The sequence below is a fragment of the Fonticula alba genome (assembly GCF_000388065.1).
Source record: "Fonticula alba strain ATCC 38817 unplaced genomic scaffold supercont2.1, whole genome shotgun sequence".
NCBI classification, from domain to species: Eukaryota; order Rotosphaerida; family Fonticulaceae; genus Fonticula; species Fonticula alba.
In genome coordinates this window covers 4,306,440-4,328,915 of record NW_009242971.1, presented here as the reverse complement: position 1 = coordinate 4,328,915, position 22,476 = coordinate 4,306,440, and the positions used below count along the sequence as shown (strand labels likewise).

The 22,476-nt window shown below is 66.3% G+C and overlaps 5 protein-coding genes across 5 annotated transcripts in view; 2 read left to right on the top strand and 3 right to left on the bottom strand.

The window, feature by feature from the left end:
- Positions 1-4,088: 4,088 nt before the first annotated feature.
- On the bottom strand, positions 4,089-6,231 carry H696_00926 (hypothetical protein; the record flags this gene model as incomplete). Its single annotated transcript, XM_009494813.1, has 2 exons — positions 4,089-4,603; positions 4,887-6,231. 2 exons carry the CDS (start codon positions 6,229-6,231, stop codon positions 4,089-4,091), a joined length of 1,860 nt encoding a protein of 619 aa, XP_009493088.1.
- A 3,381-nt stretch (positions 6,232-9,612) lies between these two features.
- On the top strand, positions 9,613-12,129 carry H696_00925 (hypothetical protein; the record flags this gene model as incomplete). Its single annotated transcript, XM_009494812.1, has 1 exon — positions 9,613-12,129. The coding sequence occupies one exon, from the start codon at positions 9,613-9,615 to the stop codon at positions 12,127-12,129; it is 2,517 nt and encodes an 838-aa protein (XP_009493087.1).
- Positions 12,130-13,030: 901 nt separating this feature from the next.
- Positions 13,031-15,871, top strand: H696_00924 (hypothetical protein). Its single transcript, XM_009494811.1, has 4 exons — positions 13,031-13,290; positions 13,447-13,846; positions 13,960-14,915; positions 15,123-15,871. Exons 1-4 carry the CDS (start codon positions 13,131-13,133, stop codon positions 15,782-15,784), a joined length of 2,178 nt encoding a protein of 725 aa, XP_009493086.1. The 5' UTR covers positions 13,031-13,130; the 3' UTR covers positions 15,785-15,871.
- A 167-nt stretch (positions 15,872-16,038) lies between these two features.
- Positions 16,039-20,288, bottom strand: H696_00923 (hypothetical protein). The gene is made up of 13 exons (XM_009494810.1): positions 20,016-20,288; positions 19,596-19,861; positions 19,190-19,474; positions 18,904-19,068; positions 18,098-18,730; positions 17,909-17,969; positions 17,599-17,687; positions 17,437-17,483; positions 17,276-17,335; positions 17,030-17,168; positions 16,894-16,932; positions 16,606-16,772; positions 16,039-16,388 (listed from the first exon to the last, which is right to left on the bottom strand). Exons 1-13 carry the CDS (start codon positions 20,212-20,214, stop codon positions 16,145-16,147), a joined length of 2,394 nt encoding a protein of 797 aa, XP_009493085.1. The 5' UTR covers positions 20,215-20,288; the 3' UTR covers positions 16,039-16,144.
- Positions 20,289-21,243: 955 nt separating this feature from the next.
- H696_00922 (hypothetical protein) overlaps positions 21,244-22,476 on the bottom strand; it is a gene marked incomplete at both ends in the record, with an annotated part of 1,864 nt that continues 631 nt past the window's right edge. Inside the window, 3 exons of the mRNA XM_009494809.1 lie at positions 21,244-21,407; positions 21,592-21,899; positions 22,083-22,437. Of these exons, the coding sequence (XP_009493084.1) occupies positions 21,244-21,407; positions 21,592-21,899; positions 22,083-22,437 (827 nt within the window). The remainder of the gene's footprint in view (positions 21,408-21,591; positions 21,900-22,082; positions 22,438-22,476) is intronic.

Below are 22,476 nucleotides of genomic sequence, written 5' to 3'. Positions count from 1 at the left end.
GGGGGGGGGGGGGGAAGAGCCTGCCGGCCGGACAGTGCCGCGGGGCGGGGCCGGGCGGAGGGCTGCCAGATCGCGGCGCCTCCGCATGGGGCAGGGGGGCCAGACTGATGGATGGGGATGATGCTTGCGTGCGAGTCGGACGCCCTGCCGGCACGGCCGGGGTCATTCGCGGTCCCACAGCGAGCTGGCCCCAGCTCCCTCGGATGAGCCTGGCGCGGGGCGCGCCTCTTGGTTACGTCCCCGGCTGCTGCAGGGGCGGGGGTCTGTGGCCTCGATGCTCCCTCGCTCGTGCTGAGGTGCCCACACATGCCTGTCACCGAGGCGGGAGATTAGCCGCCAGGCCGAGACAGAGTCGTGCAAGCCGGCGTAGTCGCCAAACATGTCCGCACACACAAGCACAGACATCTGCGCCTCGGGACCGGAGTCCATGTGAGCCCCCCGCCGTCCCCCCGGAGGCTGGGCCCGCTCCCCAACTTCGCCCCGTGCAGTCCCGCCGGCGTCATACGGGCCTGATGCCGGCCGCCCCTTCCCGGAAGCCGGCCAGGTGTAATTGCCGCTCCTCCGGCACTGGGTGACCTGCGGTGAAAGGCGCTTTCCTGTTGTCGTTCCTCAGGGCGGGTCTTTCCCCCCCCCTCCCCCCCCCCCCATAGGCGCCCGGTCGCGGCTCCCGACCGCCGCCCCCTTGGGAGGAGTCCGGTGTGTCTCTGTCCCGCGCGAGGTCCGGCGCAGCCGTTCCCCGCGGGCTCACCGTTCCACTTTGTCCGCCTGCCCCGCCCCCACGGGCGTGTTGGACCCTCGGACAGCCTGGGGAGGGCGCAGGGTTGTGCACATGGCCCCCCCCCCCCCCCCGGCTGCTGTTGCTGCCCCCCGCCGCGTCTTGCCGCTTCCTCACGGGCGCTTCGCCGCTGAAGTGGTTATAGGAACCAGTGGCCGAGTCTCGGGTCTTGTTGCCCCGGTCGACGTGCTCAGCTCCAACCCCTCTGAGGATGGATGAGTCACAAGGGCGTGGACGCGGCCGGATCCGCCGGACGCCGGAGCGGCGGCCGAGAGCCCAGCCAGGCGCGAAGGCCAATGTGAGGCGGCTGACGCGGGAGGCGCTGAACGTTGCCCGTTACCTCGTCCATCCGGGCCGCTGCCACCAGGCCCCCCCCCCTCCTGGCCCCCAGCCCGGAGAGGGGGCCGCCCTGGGGCGGGGGGCCAGGAGAGTGGCTTGTGCGCTGGGCGTCTTCTCCAACGCCGATAAGTTCCCCCCCCACACGAGACACCAAAGGCCAGTGTGTAATGGCTGTCCCGCTTACAGAAAGGAGGTGCCGCGCCGAACGCCGCGGACGGCCTGGGCCCTGTGCCCGACGAAGCCGGTTCCCGGAACCCCCCTCCCCACTGTCCTGAGGCGCGGGGGGCCCCGGCCCTCGGTTCTTGCGCCCCCCCCCCCCCCCCCCCAGGCAAGTCGGGGCTTGTTGACGGGCGGAAGGAAGCCGCCCGGAGGGTCGGCTCCGCATCCACCACAGTAGGGGTCCTCATCAATTGGCACATTGGCCTCGTCGCCGTCGTCCCGGCCCCAGGAGGCCTCGCCTCGCTCCTGGGAGGAGCGCCAGCGGCCGGACTTGCCTCCCCAGTGGGCGGAGGAGGGGGGGGGGGGAGATCGCCGACGGAGCTGCCGCGGGCAACGGCCGAGCAGGGCGCAACCGGGTGCTTGTCTCTCCCTCTCTCTCTCTCTCTCTCCTTCTCGGGTCCCGGCGAGGGACACCCCCGGTGTGGTGCAATAGCGGTGACAGGGCGCCGCTGCGTGCTTCCCTCCCCTCCCCCCCCCCCCCCCCGCCCCCGAGTAGTGCCTTCGGCTACGCCCTCATCAGGGGCGCCCAAGCCCGGACAGGCCCCCCGCCCCGCAGGGCGGTCCCCCTTCCCCCGGCCCCGGGTGCTTGGAGAGACGCTGGATGTTTACCCGCACGCCCGAGCGGCCGGCCCACTGTGTCCGGACAAGCGAGGCCAGCAGGACACCCTCGTACACCTTCACACCTCGGACTCAGACGCCAGGCTGCCGAGAGTTGGCGCCCCGGGGCGGTGCCCATCCGGGCCTCCGAGACGCCTCACAAAGCGCCCCCGCTGCACTGTGGGGACCTTAAAGTGTCGGTGTTTCAGCGGCCAGTCGGGTCGTGGGCCTCGGCTCCTGGGCGCAGTGACACGGCCCATATCCCCCCACCCGCCCCTCGCCCGTCCCTGCGCCCATGGACACCCTTGCGCACGCTTGTGTCCATCATCCCGCATGCCCGCCTGCATGTGGTGTGCACTGCTGGTGTGCGCGCGCGCGCGCGTGTGTGCGTGTGTCGGATAAAATATCCCACAAATATATGGGCTCATCCACGCGCGTGGGGTGGGCTTTCCCAGGCGCGCCCCGCGGGGGGAGTGGGACGTTGTAAAATGGTCCCCCCGCCCCGCCCCTCCCGGCAGCCGGCGCCCCGCCGAAGGCCGGCACATTCCCTCGGTCGCCCCGAGAATGTACCGCGCCCTGAGGTGCGGTTCCTTCTTGCCATCACGCTCCTTCCTCCCGGGTGCTGGAACACCGACCCGCAGACGACCGCCCTCCTCTCCCCCGGGGGGGCGGGGGGCGGGCGGGGGGGGGGGCTTCGTGGAATAGCCCGGCGTGGTCAACTCTTTCCTCGTTCGCCCCGGGTAAAAATTCAAAGCTGGAACAATGAGGTCGCCAGGGGACTCGCCGCACTGTTGCTGGCCGGTCGGTCGGTCGCCCCTCCCCCCAGGCTCGGGTCAGCCATCAACTTCTGGCCCATGGCCAGTGTTCTCCGGGTCCCGCATTGCATGTCCGTCCTCTGGGGGGGGGGGGGGGAGGGCCGACTTCTCCGCAACGGCCCGGGTAGCGCTGGTTAATTGCTCGAATAGGCCGCGCCCAGACCCGAGCGCAGGTCCAGCACCCGCTCTTGCCTTTGTGTGATGTTCGCAACTTGGGCCCGTCCCCCCCTCCCCCCCTCCCCCGTAGTTAGCCCTGAGGTGTCGTGCCTTCCACCTCCCGCCCTGGCCGCTTTTTCCAAGCAGGAGGCTGCTTTGCTGCCTCCTCCACTCCCCGAATCGAGCCCACAATCACATTACCGCCAATGGCCGGCATGCCTCCCTCCCTCTCCCCCAGCTAGCCTCTGTCTTTCAGGGGTCACTCTGGGACTGCCTTCGCCCTACTCTCCTGCCCCCCCCCCATCATCTCTGTCGCGTGCATGGGGACAAAAGCATCCCCAGGCAGGGCGCCAACGATGGACATTGAACTGGTATATTAAGAGAGAGAGAGAGAGAAAGAGGGAGAGAGAGAGAGAGGGAGAGAGAGAGAGAGAGGGAGAGAGAGAGGAGGAGAGAGGGAAGATGGACAAGGGGGAGTGGGGGCGGAGAGAGGGTCTCTCCTTTTTGGCTTCGCTCATCACGTCTGGCGCGATTCCGACAAGCCGAGGTCATTTGAAATACACAAAAAGACGCATATGTGAAGGGCCACCCCCAGGCGTGGCGGTTGTTACCTGACCATTGCACGCGCGCGCGCCCACATGGGGCCAAACGTGCAAATGGACGCGAGGGCGGCGGGACGCACCCCCCCTCCGGAGCATGCTCCTGCCCAGGCGCCCAGCCATATGTGCCGGGAAAGCAAAAGCGCCGGACACAGCCTTTCGACAGGGCATGTGCGTGTGCGCGACACGGGCCTTGGTGCGCACTGGACGAGGCGCGAGCCTCCTCGAGGGGATGGTGTTGTGTGGGGGGCGAGGTGTCGCAGTCGGCTCGCGATCTCCCCCCGCATGGGGGCATGTGGTGCATGTGCGGCGTGCATATGCATGTGTATGTGCGTGGGAGCCAATGGGCACGCGCACACGCATGCATCTACCACAAGCGCGACAGGGGAGGGGGGTCCGCTCTATGTCAAGACCCGTTTCTTCTTCCTCACATGCCATATGCACACATCCACAAGGGGGGGGGGGGGAGAAGGGGAACCCCCCCGCGCTAAGGACCCCCCCTGGAAAAAAAAAGCGCGGGGGAGAGGAGAAGGGCCGAGGGCGTGCTCCCCCCCCCCCCCCCCCCCCCCCCCCCGAGGCCTGGCTCTCTCACGAGAAAATCTCATCATACGAGGGCGGCGGGTAGGCGGGGATGGCGCCGGGGATCGGGTCGGAGGAGGCCACCGCCACGGGCATCGGCTCATCGACCACATACTCCCCCTCATGGTGGTCATCTACCGATGGCCGTTGAGAGGCCGAGCCACTCACCGGCGAGGCGAAGACCGCCGGCCGGTCGAGGGCCCCTTCGGCCTGGAAGTCGGCCGCGGCAAAGTCCTCGGCCAGCGCGCGCCCGACTGGGTCGCTGTCAGCGCGGATGGAGTCGTCATGCTCCCCGGCAAGCTCGCTGCCCCGGGCATTGGTGATGGCATCGGCACCGGTGACACCGACCGCCGCCACGATCGGCAATAGCAGGAAGAGCCCCGGCGGGAAGAGCACCGTCATGGCCACCACCCCTCCCACAACCACCAGCACACCGCCGGTGATGGCAATGGCACCAAGCACGCGCTTGGCCCGCGAGCGCCACTTCTTCGACAAACGCCACCGGCTGGACCGAGTGGATGGTCCTGCAACATGCCCGGCAGAGGGGGGGTGAGGGGGGGAGGAGGTCAGCAGCAGGAGGGGGACCGCGCGGCCACCATCACATCCCGACCATGATGTCGAGCAGGCATGAAAGAACCGAGAGAGGGCGCGAGACAGGTGAGACAGCGAGCGGCCCATTGGCAAAGGGGCGAGACACTGGGAGTGGCAGTGCGCCAACGCCAGGCCGCAGGAGGAAAGGCACAGCAGGGCGAGCAGAAAGGAGGTGTGTGTGTGTGTGTGTGTGTGTGGAAATAGGGGAGGACACACCTGCTGCGAGATCTGCGAAGGCCACGTCAGGTGCCACAGTCTCGCCAGCGGACTCGGCTCCGGCCGAAGCGGACCCGAGCGAACTCTCGGCTGCTTGGCGGAAGAAGTCCTCAATCTGCTCGGGCGTGGCATTGGTCAGGTCGACAACCCGTTCGCCGGCAGGGCCGCTGGTCGGCGAGGCCACGGCCGCCAGCTGGGACAGCACCGCCGGGTCCAGCTGGCTGGCCTCGATCACCCGGACCCCGGCCTCGGCCACGGTCGGCGTCGGCGGCTGCTGACCGGCTCCGGAAGGGGAAGGGGCGGCATGCCCGCCAGAGACGCTGCCCTGCGAAGGGCTCGGCGTCAAATTCAACGTGACCGCCGGGTCAAAGGCGAAGGCCCCGGGGTCCTGGTACTGGCGCCGGCCGGTCTTCCGGCCGAATGGCCGGCCAAAGAGCCGGCGCGTCAGACTGCCCGAGGGGCTGCCCCGGCTCAGGTCCATCGAGGGACATGCCGACACCGGGGCCGTGGCCAGTCGGTTGACGCTCTGCTGCGATGCGCTCGGGCTGCTGCCGGCCGTCGGGACAGTGCTCGGCGAAGGGCCGAACCCTGTGGCAGTCGCCACCGGGCTGGCCGAGGAGACGCTCGTCGCACTGGGGCTTCGTGACATCCTCCTGGTCGGGGGCCCGTGAGCGGGCTGGCCTGGATGAGAGTGGCCGGACGGCCGCCGGGGGGCCGGCCCACGAAGCTCGGGGATCAAATCGAAGGACGCCTCCCGCGGGATGGGCATGCACAGGGGCCGCCCATCCGGGCCGGTGGTGTCGAAGAAGCAAAGGTCCTCCAGGCCAGGGACATTTCGCGTCCATTCCATGCGCGCCGGGAGCGGCATGGCCGGCGCCCATTCATCCGCCGCCGAGGGCTGGGGGTGCTGCCCGGCCCGAGTTGGGGGCCACGGGCTTGGCAGGTTCGTCGGCACATGATGCCGGCGAGTGTCGCCCCCGGGAGGTACATGTGTGGCCCGGGCGGCCGGATGGCTCAGAAGCTCGTGGCTGAAGGCGGCCGAGTGGGCCGGCGTGGCTGGGGGCTCGCGCGAGCGCGGGCTCTTGGCCTTCTTCTTGGCAGAGGACGGTGCCGGCTGGGCTGGGACATGGTGCAGACGCAGCCGAACCGGCGGTGTTGACGGCCCCTCGGCGAGAGCCTGCTCGGCCGCCGCGTGGGCATTGCTCTTGTCGTGCTTGGAGGAGTTCTTGAGGCCGAGCTTCTTGCGTGAAGTCTGGCGCGAGGAGCTCGATCCGGGGGACTCCGGGGTGACGACCACCGTGGCGGTGCCGGAGGACGTGGTGGCGCGATCGGACGTTCGGACCATGGGCAAGGTACTTTCCTGCGACAGGGGCGGGGCGGGGGGGGGGCGGAGGGAGGAAAAGGCCGGGTCACCGAGGAATGGATGTGCAGGGCCGAAGGCAAGCGGGGGACAAGCTGGGTCTCTGTCGCGTGGGTGCAGAGGTCCGGGCGGGAGGCGAGGCGGGCGGGCGGGCGGGCAGGCAGGTGAGCAGGTGAGCAGGCGTGAGGCTTGGTCTTCGGGTGCCACCATGGAATCGGTCAGATAATGCAGACACTTTCGGGTCGGTGGCCATCATGGTCACAGGCAGTGGTGGTCATGTTGAGGCATATGCCTTGACATACCAGGGGCAGGGGGAGGAGGGCAGCAGGGCCGCGATTCAAGGACTTGTGGCTGGACCGTTTGGCCGAGAGGAAGGCCTCACAAGTATTGGCGATCTCTGAGTGCGATGGAAGCGTCCGGGCGAGGGGGACAGTACCTGATGGCACGCGAGGTGGGGAGAGTGTGTGGCGGTAATGCTACCAGAGGCAAGGGGGGGGGGGGGATGCGGAGCTGGCTGATGCAAAGTCACGGACTTGTGATAGAGCGACGCGAGGCGAAAGGGAAGGCCGAGAAGGGAAGCGGGGAAATCCACTGGGGAGGTATTCTGACCTGCCTGGTGGGGGAAGGGGACATCAGGCAGCAGGCTGATGAAATGCCGTGCCATGTGTCCGCGCCCCAGGGGGGGTCGTTTGTGCCCGGGAGCCGCGCGAGTACGCCGACCGGCAGACGATCCGTCCCACCCAGCTGCCACGAGGAGACCAGGAGATCGGGAGGCGCTGTCATCGGCATGTCTACCGGGAGGCGGGGCGGCCGTGGTGGCCGCATCGCGTCATTGGGCATGGCGGCTCGCGTCTGTTCATGCCCATGATGGGTCTAGCCCACAATGGATGTTGAGCCGTGGCCGACACGGGCCTGTGTCCTTCCGCCCCCCCCCCCCCGCCCCCCGTCCGGCCCCCGCCTCCGCCATGTCTCCCACTCCCGGGGCCATCGAACAAATAGACTGGCGGGAGCGTCGTGCGACCTGCTGGGAGGGGGAGAGGCATGCAACAGCATGGCCCAGGTAAGGCCCTGGTCGGGGAGGCCCCCCCCCCCCCCTCCTCGGGGCTGACCAGGAAAGACAACACCATCTGTGCCAGCCTCAGTCACTCCTGCCGGATGCCCTCGCGTGCATGCTTTACCGGGCTCGCGGGCTGCGCTCGACCGGATGTTCGCTTGGCCCTCCCTCGGCGCCCGTCCCCCTGGGTCGATGTGAGGGGCGTTCACAGCACTCGGATCGCCGATGAGCGGCAGCTGTCTTGTCACATCAGGGTCTTTATGCCGACCCTCCCCCCCCCCCCCCTGCCTCGCGTAGATAGCGACCTCCCTCTGGGCCACTATGGCTGGCACATCCTGCGAAGGAGACAATCAGCGAGCCCACCGGCAGGGGAGCAGGCATCCCGTCTGGGGCGCATGGCCCCCCTGTCCTTTGGCCCTTGGGCCATCATGGCCTTTTGAGAGGGATGGCTCGGCTCGGCTCGGCTCGGCTCGGCGGCGCCTTCGCCGAGTGAGGGTCTCCTGCTGGCCAGCATGTCAGAGGCGGCAATATTTGCCATAATTTCCCTCGTCTCTGGTCACCCTCCCGCTCGGCACCCCGAGCCATCCCCACGGAATTGACAAGACGCCGGCCCCTCCCCGCTTCCGAACCGGGAGGACCCGGAATCAGCCCCCTTCCTCGCCCAAGGAGAGGCCGCTCCCCGCCCGCCCCGCCCCCCCCCCCGCGCCCAGGAGGCCGAATAGGGGCGGCCGGAGCTCAGAGTCTGCACCCTGCCTTTCCTCCCCCGGCGCGATCCGGCCACAGGTCTCCAATAGACTGACGGTGGCAGAAAAAAAAAAACAACAAAAAACAACAACAATTAGCAACGAAACCCCGCCGCCGGGGCCCTCCCTGCTTTTGCCCTTGACTCCCATGGGGGTCGCGTCTTGACGGAGAACCGACGACTGATCAACCAGCGCAGGCCCGCACCGGGGGTGGGGGAGGGGGGATCCGCGAGAGGCCGGTCCGATCATCCTCCCGGGGTCCGGCGGTCAAGTTGCGCCCGCCCCCCCCCGCCCTCCCCCGAGGGGCCGTTGTGCATGCGCGTGTGCCATCGCGTGGGGATGGGCCGGCCCGGGCGCTGACTCCGACGGACATCGGGAGGGTCACGCGGACGGCCACAACGTGACAATAGTCATGGCGCCACACAGTCGAGACATGCCAACGGTTTGGTGGACGTTTCCCGGTCCGCCTCGACGCCCCGCGAGGGCTCCTGGCCTTTCTGGAGCCTTCGCCGGGGCGGTGGAACCTTCGGACTATGGCCCACGGGTCCCGGGGCTCCGGCCCAAAGCGATGCTTACGCGGTGGCCCAGAGTGCCGACGCAAGATATAAGCGTTCTGGGTCCTTCTCCACTGGGCCAGGTCCGCCCTGAATCTAGGCCAGGCAAGAATGTGTGTGGGGATTATGCTACCAGAACACACCCGGTCGCGTGTGTGTGTGTGTGTGTGTGTGTGTGTATGTGTGTGTGTATTGCACATCATGTATGTGAGTGTGTAAGCATGTATGTGTGTATGTGTGTGCTGTGTGAGTGGAGGTACACTTGCGTGCAAGCGAATGCGGGAGAGGGGGCGCCCCCCCCCCCCCCCCCACTAGTCCGGACGTGTTTCCGCCAACTGTATGGATGGGGGGGCTTCCCAGGGCATGTCGGTTTTCCTTGGCCCCAGCGTTCCCACACCCGGCCAAGCATCCTTCGCCATGGAGGCGGCCCCTGGTCCGCCGGCCCCCGGTGATCGTAGGTTTCTTCCAGCGCGCGTTTGTACGCGTGTGTGTGTGTGTGTGCGTGTGCGTGTGTGTGTGCGTGTGTGGCCCGTTCGCAGGCAAGTTGCTCGGCGATGGTTCCATTCAGGGCATCGTTCCGTATGGGGGCCCCATCCTCCGGCCCCGAGCCCCCCTGAGATCGAACTGTGGCTGGGAGACCGGCTGACCAGTGAGCCCAGATTGGGCCGCCAGCCATCCTCCCCCGGGGAGGATATACTGCTTAGTCGTGGCAGTGGGGGCAGTGGTGGGGGCAGTGGTGGTGGTGGTGGTGGTGGTGGTGGGACATGCCCTCTTCGGCCCTCACTGAGCCCCCCCCCCCCCCCCTCCCCCCTCCGCCCTCGGCCCTCTGCCCAGCTATATAAAGGCCCGTTTTGGTGCTGCCTTGGTTGGCTCGGACACAGAAAAACATCTGCTCTCTCTCCCCCCCCTCCCAACACGCACCACCATCAACGCTCAAACACTACCTTCTCTTCCCTCTCCCTCCCCACTCCCAGCACACACCGCAATCATGGACCTCCTCGCCCATCATCCCCTCATGGGCTTCTCCCTTGTCCCCGAGTACCACCCTCGGGCTCATGCCACCTACGGGCGCCCGACCGAGCGCGTTTACCGCCGCACCTCGGCCCGGCCCCAGGCCCATCCCGCTGACCCCTTCCAGCAGCTGGCCCTCATGTCCATGTCGGCCCGCGCCCTGGAGCGCCAGCGCCTGGCGGCCCAGCTCCGCCGCCAGGAGGAGCTCCGCCGCCAGGAGCAGCTTCAGCGCCAGGAGCAGCTTCAGCGCCGGCGTCAGCGCTCCCTGGATGCGGCATACCAGCTGGCCGCTGCCGCGGCCGCCGCGTCCCACCCCTACCGCCACCCGCAGCAGCATCCCCACCGCCGCCGGCGCATCATGCAGGACCCCTACACCGGCCTGCACTACTCGGTCACCGAGCCGGTGGCCCCGCCCGCCCGCAGCCCCTGCGATCTTCTGCTTCGTGGGACTGGTCCCCAGCGCCGCCACCAGCCCACCCAGTACCAGGTGATGTTCCTGGACCCGGCCAACGAGCCTGGTACCTTCTCCCACCAGGCGGCCCGCACCGCTGCCGGTCGCCACATCCACGGCCACCACCAGCACGATGGCCGAACCTGCCGCCATGCCGCCAATGACGCCGAGGACCATGCCACCGAGTGTGCCTTCCCCGGGCATGCGTCGCGGATGCAGCGCCCCCAGCACCGCCAGGCTGCCCCTCCGGCCGCGCCGCCCACCCGCATGCGCTCCTACGACCAGGAGCTCCGCCAGATGCAGGAGGACCTCCTGCTCCGGGCTCTCGGCCTGCGCCGCGTCCAGCACGACGAGGATGCCGACCAGGATGTGCCCCACTCCGACCAGGAGCAGGAATTCCACGGCCAGCACTCTGACCACATGGAGGAGGCCGACAGCACCGACGCCCACAGCTCCGACTCCGACCATGCCTCCTCTTCCTCCTCCGAGGCGGACACCGAGCATGATGAGGACAATGAGCACGACGACCAGGACGAGGGCCTGGACCTTTCCTCGGTCCTCACCCGCCTCCTCTTCCCTCACCTCCAGCAGCAGAAGCAGCCGCACCCGCAGCCGCAGCAGAAGCAGCAGCGTGCCGCCGCCCCTGCTCCGATGGCTCCCTCGGTGGCCGCTCCTGCCACCTCGCATGACCTCTTCCCCTCCTACGTGGCCGATGTCGACTCCGACATGGAGTCCGACTCCGACGCCGCCGAGCTTGACATCGAGTCGGCCATGATGGCCTTGCAGCAGGACTCCTCCGCCTCGGAGTCCGCGTCCAGCTCCGATGCAAGCTCCGACTCCGAGGGCGACCTCGCCTCCGACTCCGATGCCGACATGAACACCGACTCCGATGCCGATATGGACACCGATTCCGACGGCGAGAATGTCCTCCACGCGGCCACCGAGCTGCTGAGCAAGCACCGCGCCGCCAGCCGGATCTACGACTGGTGGGATGGGCGCCGGATGCGCAAGAACCTCCGGACCCTGGCTCGCCTTGGGCGCATTCGCCTGGAGGTCCAGGACATCCTGGAGAAGGCCGGCCCGGAGGTCTTCGGCCCGGCCGGTGCCGAGAAGGCCCCCTGCCCTCTGGCCCGGCCGCTGACCCTCGGCCATGATGGCCAGCCCAAGCTGAGCTTCGCCTTCCTCTATCTGGAGGATTCGCTCCTTCGCACCCTGCTGAAGCTCGACGGCGTGTCCACCAATGGCAACAGCCTCCTTCGTGGCCTTCGCCGGGAGCTGGTGGACTTCATCCAGGGCCACCTGGACCAGCTGGAGGTCCTGCGCGCTGAGGCCCGCCTGCGTGCGGTTCTCGAGGCCGACCCCAGCATCGTCGAGCAGCTGCCTCGGGCCGAGGGCTCCGGCGACATGGAGCTCGACGCCTCGACCGACGACGAGCTGGACTTTGTTGCCTCCAGCTCGGACTCCACCTCCGACAGCGACGCCGAGGAGGACAGCGAGTTCGACTTCCTGGCCTCCGACGGCAGTGGCGCCTGCCTCTCGGTCCTGCCGATCGACGACTCTGCCAGCGAGTCTGATGGCCGGTCCGAGGACGACAGCAGCGAGGCTGACACTGACGACAGCTTCACCGACACCGACCTCGACCACATTGCGGCCGCTCTGGAGCCCCTCCCCGGGACACATGCCATGTCCGATGTGGAGGAGGCCCACCAGGTTGCCCCCCTCCCCGCGGTCCTGAGCGACCATGAGCAGGAGGACTCGCAGCCGGAGCAGCTGGTGGACCGGGACGACACCGAGGACGATGGGTTCTCCTTCGACTCGCCGGACTTCTTCGATCACCTTGACCTGGCCCCCTCGCCGAGCGGTCTGCTGTCCAAGTCCACACGCCTGCGCGTCCGCGGCAAGCAGGCCCGCGCCGGGAAGAAGAACCCCCTGCGCGTTCGCGACACTTCGCCCATCCTCAGCCGCCGCCAGCGTCGGCGCCTGGCCCGCCAGCAGGCTGCCACCGGCCTCTCCCGGTCTTCCTCCCTCGGGGACCTGCCCTCGGCCGCAACCATCGAGGTCAGCACCTGAGCATGGCGGGCGGCTCCCCCCCCCCCCCCGGCTTGCCTGCCTGCTTGCTTGCAGAGCAGAGCCCCTCTGACCTCTTCTCTCTTGTCCTTGTGTCTTCGTTCTCGCCCAACTACAACAGAAATAAAAAACCCAAAAATCTCAAAAGAAAATGTGCCTGCTTGCCCCTCCCCCCCTTAACTCTTGCAATCTGGTGAATGGCCCGGCCACACGTGAACATTCCAGAACCGCCGAATTCCGGCCCCGCCCTGCAAGATATTTCTCTGGGCTGGTGAAAAAGTGTGAGGGCCGTTTTAGAGTACTTGCTCGAATTCCGCGGGCCTTCGCCCTCCGGCTCCCGGCTTGGGTGAGGGGGGGGCGGGGGCGAGGGACTAAACATACACCAGTCTCGTACAAAGGGGGGTCGCGGCGTTGGCCCGGTGCCCGGTTTCCCCTGGATGGCTCTTGTTTACATGCTCCCTGAGACAGCCCCCCTCGGGCCGGGGGGCAAGATGTGGACGCCAGGCGGCATGCACGCTCACACACACACACACACACACACACACACACACACACACACACACACACACACACACACACACACACACACACACACACACACACACACACACAAACAGGACATGTCCCAGCCCCGTCTCACGCCTCCTCTCCCCGGAGAACTGGGATCCCCGAGCAGTGGGCAAAGCGTGTGAATGAGATCTCGACACCAGGGCGCGATCACTGTCCCCCCCCCCCCTTGCCCGTCCATCTTGTTTCTCCTTCCAGGGCCAAAGGGCGCGGGAGAGGAGCGAGCCACCACCCGGGCAAGGCCGACGCCCCAGCCCCCGCCCCGGCCGTCGGCAGAGGAACCTATTCGGGCCCCTGTGTTTCCAGGAGTCAGGGACCTTGGGCACTCTGTTTTCTCCCCCACTTGCCTGCGCGCAGTTCCCTCGCGGGCAGCTCCCTCCTCCTCCCCCCCCCCCTGCCTCCTCCTCCCTCTCTTCCCCTTTGCCTGCTCTACCACGATGGCCGAGGCGGCTGACACCCCCTCGGATTACTCCTCGGAGGCCGAGTGCCAGGATCTGCTGTCCTCCTTTCAAACCTGCCTGAAGGGCATCGACCATGATCGGCTGTTTCGTTCGCGCGGTGCCCCTGCCTTCCTGTGGGAGCATCTGCAGACATTGGGTGCGCCGCCGGATCTCCTGCGCCCGCTTGGGGCCCCGGAAACCTCCCTGCACCCTTGGCCTAACTGCTGCTCCCCCTCCCCCCCCCCCCCCTCCTGCCCCCTGTGTCCCTCGGCCCGCTGCCCACTCGCACACACGCGCACTGGCACACAACCAGGCTGGACATCCCACAATGCCACTAGCCGACAGGTGGCCGATGCCGAAGCCGTCGATGTCGAGATCCAGGCCCTGTCCAAGCATGTGGAACATCGAACGGCGGCTCTCCTGAAGGAGGAGACGGCCACCTTCCAGCCGCAGTGTGCCACGGCCATGGGGCGCATTTTCGACCGGCTGGATGCCCGCCGCATGGCCGCCGGCGAGCCGCTCCCCCGGACGGTTCGCCAGTTGCGCGATTGCAACCAGCGTCTGCGAGACCTCTCGGCTTCCAAGATCACCTACTCCCTCTTTTGGGATGTGACTCGACCCTGCGCAAGCGAGTGGGCCTCCCTGCTGGAGTACACTCGCCACTGTCCCCGCGGCCTGGCAGTCAACCGGATCCCCGGCTTGGCGCTACTTTCGTGCGTGAGCATCTTGCTCCCTTTTGGCTTCGCCCTCCCTTGGCCCTCCCTTCGCCGCCGTCGAGCAGTTCTCCATGTGCCAAAGACCAACTCACATTTCCCACCCCAAGCAGCAACAAGGCTCGCCTTGCTACCTTCCTCCAGGCAGTGGCCAAGGCGTTGGACGCCATGGCCTCCAGCCACCCGGCCAGCTGCCGTCATGCTCATGGCCCCTGCCCGCGACTGCGCCTTTTCCAAGAGCTAGCCACATACTACCGGCACCACATGACCCCAGCGACGTATGTCCTTCCGCGGGATCTCGGCACTTTGCTCCGGGACCTGGCGCCTGGCTTGCTGAGCGAGATGGCCTCGACGGTGGATTCGCGGGGCATGGACCTCCCGGCCGCCCCGGGCCCGGCGGGACCCTTGACCCTCGAGCATGCACTCATCAGCAAGCCCCCGCGCGATTGTGGCGGCCGGGGGATCTTCATCACGCGTGACCTGGCTCAGGTGCTGCTGGCCATGCCCGACATGCCGGCCGCCAATGACCCCTCGGGGTTGCCATGCTCCGCTTCGCTGGCGGCCATCCGGCGCCTGGGCTTGACCGCGCCACAGCCCACATGCCAGCCCCGGCTGCCGCGAGCCCCGGCCCCGCGTAGCCTTGTTGCCCAGCAGTACCTCCACCGGCCGCATTTGATTGCCGGCTATAAGTATGACCTACGGGTGTATGTGGTGGCAGTGCGCCGGCCGGCCGGGGCCGCCGCTGGTCCCCCTCTCGACGTGTGGGTCTATCGCGAGGGGCTCATCCGGGTGTGCCCCTTCCCGTATCCACCTGCCCGGTCGGGCCTCTCCCCCGGTGTGGAGCCCGAGTTTGACAACCTCCATGCGCACCTGACCAACACCTGTCTCAATCGGGATTGGTTTGATGCGGCTGTCGGCAATGGCAGCGCCAATGGCACCGACATGGGCAGCAGCGCCAGCAGCATCGGCGCCGGTGATTCGGACTTCGAGCGGGAAGAAGATGGCGCAGCCTCCGTCCAGGATCCGGACGCGCTGCACTCGGTCGAGAGCTGCGTCCGCGCTGTTCGTGGTTCGTCCCTCCCCTCCGTCTGCTGTGCCCCTCCATGTCTTTGTCATGCTGGCTCCCGCTCTCTGGCCCTTTGCTCTCTGGCCAATCGTACATACGAGGCCCCTGCTCGCTGCTCACCAGGCTGACCCTCTCCCCTCGCCCCACGCCCGCCCAATTGGCAAAACCACCTCGGACACCCCTGGTGGCAACTCGGCACCGGCCCCGCAGAGAGCCTCCAGCATGATGGCGCCCCGCCGGCATGGCCGCTTTCCACTGTCTGGGCATACATCGATGATGAGCACCGGCGCACGTCCGGTCCCCCCTGCACTGAGGGCCCCAGCCCGAGCCAACGCATTCGTCGGGATATCTACCGGCTGGTGTCGCGCACGCTGGTCCCGCTCTCCGAGGCCCCGGCAAATAGGGAGCTGTACTTCCCCTGCGAGACATCCGCCCCCGCAAGTGACCGGGGGCTCTTTTGCTTTGAGCTTTATGGCTTTGATTTGATGCTCCACCGGGCGGCGGGCGGCCAGGATGCCCCGCTTCAGCCGGCTCTCTTGGAGGTCAACCAGAACCCCTCCCTGTCACCGGGGCTCGGTGATGCAGACCACCGGATCAAAGCCGCTCTGATTGGCTCGCTGGCCGAGCTGGTGGAGGCCCGCAACCGGGTGCCGGCCCCAGGGGCCATCTTCGACTGGGTCACCTGCCGATCAGGGCATGACGACCCTGACACGGCAACCACCGGCCCGCAGTTTGATTTCCTCCCGGCTGAGGATTTCTGGACGGCCGATGGCTTGCCGGCTTGTGGGGACATTCAGGATGCGACCGGTGGTCTCGCAGGCGAGACCATCTTCCAATCCATGGCCGCTTTCTGGCCGAATGTCAAGATCTAAGTGGTGATCCCTCGAATGTCTCTGCCATGCCTTGCATCTTTGTGAAAGGGCCACCAATGGCTCTGTCTGTCTGTGTGTGTGTGTGTGTGTGTGCGACCGCGCTTGCATATCGACTGGAGCGTGCTTTGGCTCTTGCGACCACACACTCCGCGGCTCGGCCCCGCTCTCCTCTGGCGTGACCTACGCTAGTTTGCGAAATAAAAAGACCAACTCACAGTGGATGACAAAAAAAGGGGGCTGTATTCTGGCACAGAACTCGCCGGTGGGGGGGGGGGGGGGACACTTTTTAGGACACTTGGGCCCCCACGGAAGGCTGTGCGCGTGTGTTGCTGTGGCAAGGGAAGGGGATCACAGCCATCATCAGTTGATCTTCATGCGCGCGACCAGCCCACGACGCCGGGTGAGGAGCTTGTTGAGCACCAGGCCCACCACCACAACGACCGCCAGCAGAATGGCCACCCGCTGAACAAGAGCACCCTTGCCACGGCCGGCCAGGGCCTCCAGGGCTGGACGTTTCATGAAGTCCGGGATCGAGCCACTCAACTTCTTGACTCGTGCCATGAGTGACAGGTAGGCGGTCTTGTGGAAGAGATCCATCAGGGCACTGAGGAGCACCGAACAGGAGGCGAGGTGGTTGAGTGGGGCGGGGCGGGGCGGGGCGGGGCGGGGCGGGCGGAGAGGGATGCAAAAGAAGTTAGGAAGAAGTTTTCCCTGTACGACGGGGGGAGGAGAACGACAAAGAGAGAGGGAGAGAGAAGCAGAGAGAGAGAGAGAGAGAGGGGGGGGGGGCGGGGTCTGCAAACAATCAACCGCGACCGCACCCATGGGCGAGGATAGTGTCAACGGCAATGACCGGCGTCGAGTGGATGAAGGTATCCGGGCGATCGGGGTCAGCCAGGTCAATGGGCCGGGCGCAGCGTCCGGGAGAAATCTGCTCCACGGTCCGCAGAAGCCCGAGATAATGCCGCGACACCAGGAGAGCCAGATCCTTGTTGGGGAAGAGGAAGAAGCGTGCCCGGTGGTGCGAGAAGGAAGACAAAGGGCCCGACAAGCGTAAGAGAGTCAGCAGACGGGATTCATGGGGGAACACGAGGCCAATACACACGCACTGCAACATCCTGGTCATTAAGGGGGAAGTCCGTAAGATCCTGCACGGGGTTCAGGCAAGGGAGAATGCACAATGGTTGTTAGGATCCCGGAGAAGGAGGCAAGGCAAAGAGGCTTCCCCCACCGAGGCATGCGCACGGCAGTATGGCGGGCTTCCATGGCTGCCGCATGGGCGGTGCGCTTCAGCCCGGCCGCGAGCCAGGACTTCCGGGCGATGGAGCACCGGACGATCCAAGGCAGCTTCTCCCGCAGGGAGGGGCCAATGTCAGGCACGACCCTGTGATTGGAGCGCGAGAGGAACCCCTGGTTAGTGTGACGGGGGGGGGGGGGGGGGGGGGGGCGTCTGGCCTAATCCAAGAGCCCCGCAGGGGACCGGCCACGTACAGCTCGGTGGCCACCTTGAAGTAAGTCTGCACCAGTACAAGGGTCAGGCGGCTTTGGTTACTGCGAAGGCGTGGCATTCGCGCATGATCAACGAGGGGAGGAGGGGGGGGGGTCAGTTTCTGGGACATGGCCCGAACGGCAGGCGGATGTATCAAACGAACAGTGCCCTTCCGGAAGCGATGATGATGCGGTTTTCGGACACATCGAACTGCGCGCGATGCACAAGGCGCCCGATCGAGGGGGGGGGAGGGGGGGGGGCGAGAACGGTCAATCGCACGGCCAGGCATTCTACTCGCACGAGAGGAGCTGCGGGGTGTGCGTACGGCAGCCGTAGTGTCGAAACGGGTTCCACAGAGCCAGTAGATGTTGATGATGTTGGACGATTTGCGCGATGTCCCATGGAGCTTGGACTCTGCAGGGTCACATTGCGAAGTTCAAGGACGAGGAGAACAGTAAGTGAGACAAAGGCGGAGCCAAGAAAAGAAGGAATCCGAGGGTGAAGAGAGTGCCCCGCCCCCAGGGACAGGGCCAGAGAGGGGCAGAGGGGCAGAGGGAGGGAGAGAGAGAGAGAGAGAGAAAAAAAAAACAAGGGAGAGAGGCAAGGTGCAGAAAAACAAGAGAGGCAAGACGAACCATAATCGAACACATCGTCATTGCTATCCATCAGCGAGTGCAGAACTCGGCCATTTAGGCGCTGGCAAGGATCAGCAGCAGGCAGCGCGTCAGAGGACCACAGGCAGGGATACCGTATTCCCCCCTTTGCAAGCCGAAATCGCCACGCAAGCCGGTGCATGGCGCTGCTGAGCACATGCATTCACATACCTCCTTGGATGTGGCTGAGGCCACCAATCGAGCGAAGGTGGCTGCCAGCCGCTCATGCTGGGACGAGGACTGGGTATCCAGGACGGCCCGTGGCGAGGGGTCGGCAGAGGGCCACAAAGTGGCCGCAATGTCACCAAGCCCACTGACTGCACCGCGCATGAATGCCTCATTCGGCAGGTTGCAATCGCCCTTGGAGACGTCGCCAGCGCCATCGCCGACAATCAGCGGGATGAAGCGCACCGTTACCGGGTCGCTGTGAGACCCGTCGCCGGTGTACCGCGGCGCGCCGAGCGACCGGGCCACCTCGGCCAGGGCCCAGGCTGTGAGGGTGTCACCATGCCCGCGCGACCCGCCGGACCCGCCGCTGGCCGACTGGTGCTGGTCCGCGAACTCCAGGAACAACTCGTCTGTCACGGCCGCACCATCATCCTCGTGGTGTTGATGATCCCCATCCGACCCATCGTGGCCGTGGTGCGTATGCAGGTCATACTGTGGCAGGAGGAACTGCTCCGGGGCCACGGGGCTCAGGCTGGTGGTGATCAGTCGCAGCAGGGACCGCGTAAGCTCGGGGCAGTCCTTGCACTCGGAGAAGGCATCCGTACGGCTGGTGTCCAGCCAGAAGATGGGGGCGCTCTGGACAGGGAAGCGAGATGGGCGGGATGCACGAAGCGAGAGGGAGGGTTAGCCTTCCCTCGCGAGTGGGAGAGAGAGAGAGAGAGAGAGGGGGGGGGGGGGGGGGGGGAGAGGACAGGAAAGGGCCATGCAAATGGCAGGGCGTGACAGCAGGCAGGAGACCGGGTGCGCACAGTGCCCATGCAGCCGACATTGGTGCCGAAGCAGTCTGGCCAATAGTGCAGGTTTGAGCCCTGCAGCATGAGTTCGCTGGATAGGAGGAAGACCGACACGCGCGCCGGGTCATTCTCCTTCGACATGGCCTCCTGGTGGAAGGCGATGAAGTTGTGCTCGAGAGACTGCCAATCGAAGAAGATGTACCAGGGAAACACGAGGGCGACAGGGGGGGAGGACAGCGGGTGATCGTTAGCCGAGGGATGGCCAAAGGAGGGGGACATGGAGTCACCACGAGCGGCGGACCTCAGGCACATCGCCAGACACTTCGCCCATAGACTCAAAGCGCAGAGCGCGGACCGTATTTTCGGCCAGGGTGGTCGGCACCGGCATCATGCGAACCATGCATTGGAAGGCATACGGGGCATCCGGCGACCAGCGGAGATCCGCATCGCTGGCCACCGCGGGGGCCTGGTCGGCCTGGACTTCGACCAGCTCCACATCTTCGCAAAAGCGTAGCAAGGTGTTGCGGATCTCCTCCTCATTCAGCGGATCCTCCATGATGTTGTAAATATCAAACACAATGCGGACCTGCGTGCCATTCGCCAGCCAAGGGCAGGGTGAGAAGGGGGCCACGGCAAACCGTGCAGGGGCGAGCGGCGAGAGGGCGGCACGGGGGGCGGCAGGAGGGACGGCCCGCGAAGAGACATACCTTCGGCGACTGGCGCAGGATTTCCGCAATATGCTCGACCACGGCCCCGGGCTGGTCCAGCTGCCGAGACTTGGCTACCGACACCCCGGGCATGGAGGCGCCACCAATCTCGGCCAACTGCCGGTGCACATGGCCTAGGAGCTGGGTTTTCATGAGGCGCTGATCGGCCACCGGCTTGGCGGTCTTAAATGTGTTCCAGAAAAGGCAGCCATCATCCTGGCCAGTGCACTCGGCGCGCGCCGGCTTGGTCTGGGCGATGATGTCGGCTGCGCGAGACGCATGGGAGGTGATGGACGTGAGTGAGGGAAGCCATGGGAGAGTAGAGAGGGGGCGGGACTCACAAGAGGAGGTGAGGGAAGGAGGGAAAGGGAGAGAGAGAGAGAGGGGGGGGGGGAGAAAGAAAGATAGAGGTGCACATACATTCCATCTGCGCGACCAAGGTCCGATCGGCCGGAGACAGGCGCGCCGGCGGAAGGACATCGTACCCGGTCGGGGCCCGGGCACGCGGGGAGGCCGCCACCCAAGACCCGAGCAGGGCAAGTATTAGGAGGGCCGGGAAAGCCAGGCAGACCCCCAGCGGTCGGCGACGACCGCGCACCAACACAGTTGTTCGAGCCATTCTACCGCGGTGTTGGGGAAGGCCGGACAGGGGCCAAGGGCGGGGTGGGTGAAAGGGGAGAGAGAGAGAGAGAGAGAGAAAGAAAGAGAGACAGAGAGAGAGACAGAGAAACAGAGAGAGACAGAGACAGAGAGAGGAGAGTCTGTCAGTGGCGAGGGCAATAAGCCTAAGAGGGAGGGGGGAGAGGGGGGGGGGAGTTGCCGTCGTCAACCCGGCGAGCTGGCTCTGGGACCACAAGAAGAGGTGGCAAAGGCATCTGCCGCACGCTCGCGGCCCGAGACCTGACACATCACATCGGTGCTGTCCAAGCAAAGCTACACACGCGCGTACTCATGCGCAGGGAGGAGGCCTGCGACACACCGAGAGGACCCCGGCCGCTGGTCTAGGCTTTCACAAGCCAATCACCCCGCGACAGACAGCCATCCGAGGAACTCCGCCGATCACACGCCGCCTTCCAGCCCAAGCAGACATCCTCAGGACTCGGGGGGCCCCTCGGATTCGCGCGCGCCCGGTACGCGCCCCAAACCCCGGGCAGTCATCTCCGCGGGCGGTTGTCATCTTGTCGCTCAGCAAGTGCGACTTCTTCCCCTTCCCCCTTGTGTCGGCTCCCTCTCGCTCCCCCCTCTTATTCACAGCCCCCCCCCCGGCGCACCCAGAGTGCGCAAGACGCCGGCTTGCTTGGAGATGCAGATGCGGCATTGCCAAGCGCCGGTGCGTTGGGACTATTGACATCGGCCGATCTTCCAGCCCCCTCCCTCGTCGCCCCCCGCCGCGCTCCGGGTCAGCCTGGTGATGTGTTGTGGTTGTTGTGGGTGGCGAGGGGGGGACGCCGCGCGGGCGGGGCGGCGGGGGGGGGGGGGGGGGGGGGGGGCTAGTGGAAGCCTAATGCACACACACATGCAGGCTAGCCTCCTGGCCTCCTCCCTCACCTGATTCTCCGCCTGGACCGGAGAGAACCACCCATCACTGTGCGCCCGTGTATGCGCGTGCATGTGTGTCTGGGGGTGTACGCGACAGCGCACATGTTCGTCAGCCATCGAAGACATCCAAATCGAAGGGGTTCGATTGCGAGGGATCTGGAGCCAGAGAGACGACACACTTGTTGTGTGCAATCAGCTCCTCCTCATCATACAAGAAAGCGTCCCCATAGATGCGGATCTCTCCATCATCGTCTGCCAGCAGGTGAGGGGCCTCTGGCGGTTGGGTTGGGGGGGGGGGTTCGACGACGGCGACGAGCAGGGCGGGGGCGAGGGAGAGAGAGAGAGAGAAAAAAAGAGGGGTTAGATCGCCACACGCCGAGCAGCAGGACACAAGCCGGCAGGAGGATGGGGCCCTGAGGCAAGGGCAAGTCCCGATACAATGATCAGGTCCACGCACCGAGCAACTGGGCGAAGGTGGGTGCTAGGCTATCATAAACAGTGTCCCATCGCAGGACAGCCTTCGGTGGCACTCGGCCATGAGAGAAGGAGAACCTCCGAAGGACGCGCGGCGGTGGCCCAGTGGCCGTGTCATCCGCGCCGGCGGCGGGGCCTCCTCCGGGCGCAGTCATGTCGGGCTCAGACTTCGGGTTTGCCATGGCACCCGCCTTCGGTGAGGTGGACGAAGCATTCGCCCGCGGGTGGTGGAAGAATGTCTCAATCAGGCGGAGATTGCGAAAGCCCTTCTCGCCGGACTCCAAGGTCAAACTGAACTCAAGAGAGCAGCCAAAGGGGCGAAGAGGAAGGAGAAAGCAAAAGATAAGGCCATGGAGAGAGGGAGGGAGACATGTCAGTGGCGAATCACATCCCACGGGTTATCCATAGCAGGTGGGAAAGCAGACTCCCTCGAAGAAACGGGCAAACCAAAGCGCGGGCCTTGGGAGCACGTACGATACAGCCACGGCGTCCATGCCGCCGGAGGCCAATTCCTCTCGAGCAAAGGTGTAGACAAAGAGCTGGTTGCGAGGCATCCAACCGTGGGCCGGGTCCAGGGCATCGGTCTGATCGCCCGCAGGACCTTGGTCGCCTGCGCCCGGGCGCGCCCCGGAGTCCGAGCCCTTGTCGCTCGGCTCGGGCCAGGAGTTCAGCCGTGGCGGGGCGGCGGTGCCAAGCGGCGGCGGCAACACCGACGCCGGGGCCGGTGACTCGAAGAACACATCGCCAGACTGGAGATTGTGGAAGCGCACGGCTCGCAAGCGAAGGGGCAAACAACTCGCCGCACTGGCAAAGGTCGGCGCAACGAAGCCTTGCAAGGTGTCGTGACAGGGGGGTTAGACATTCCGGG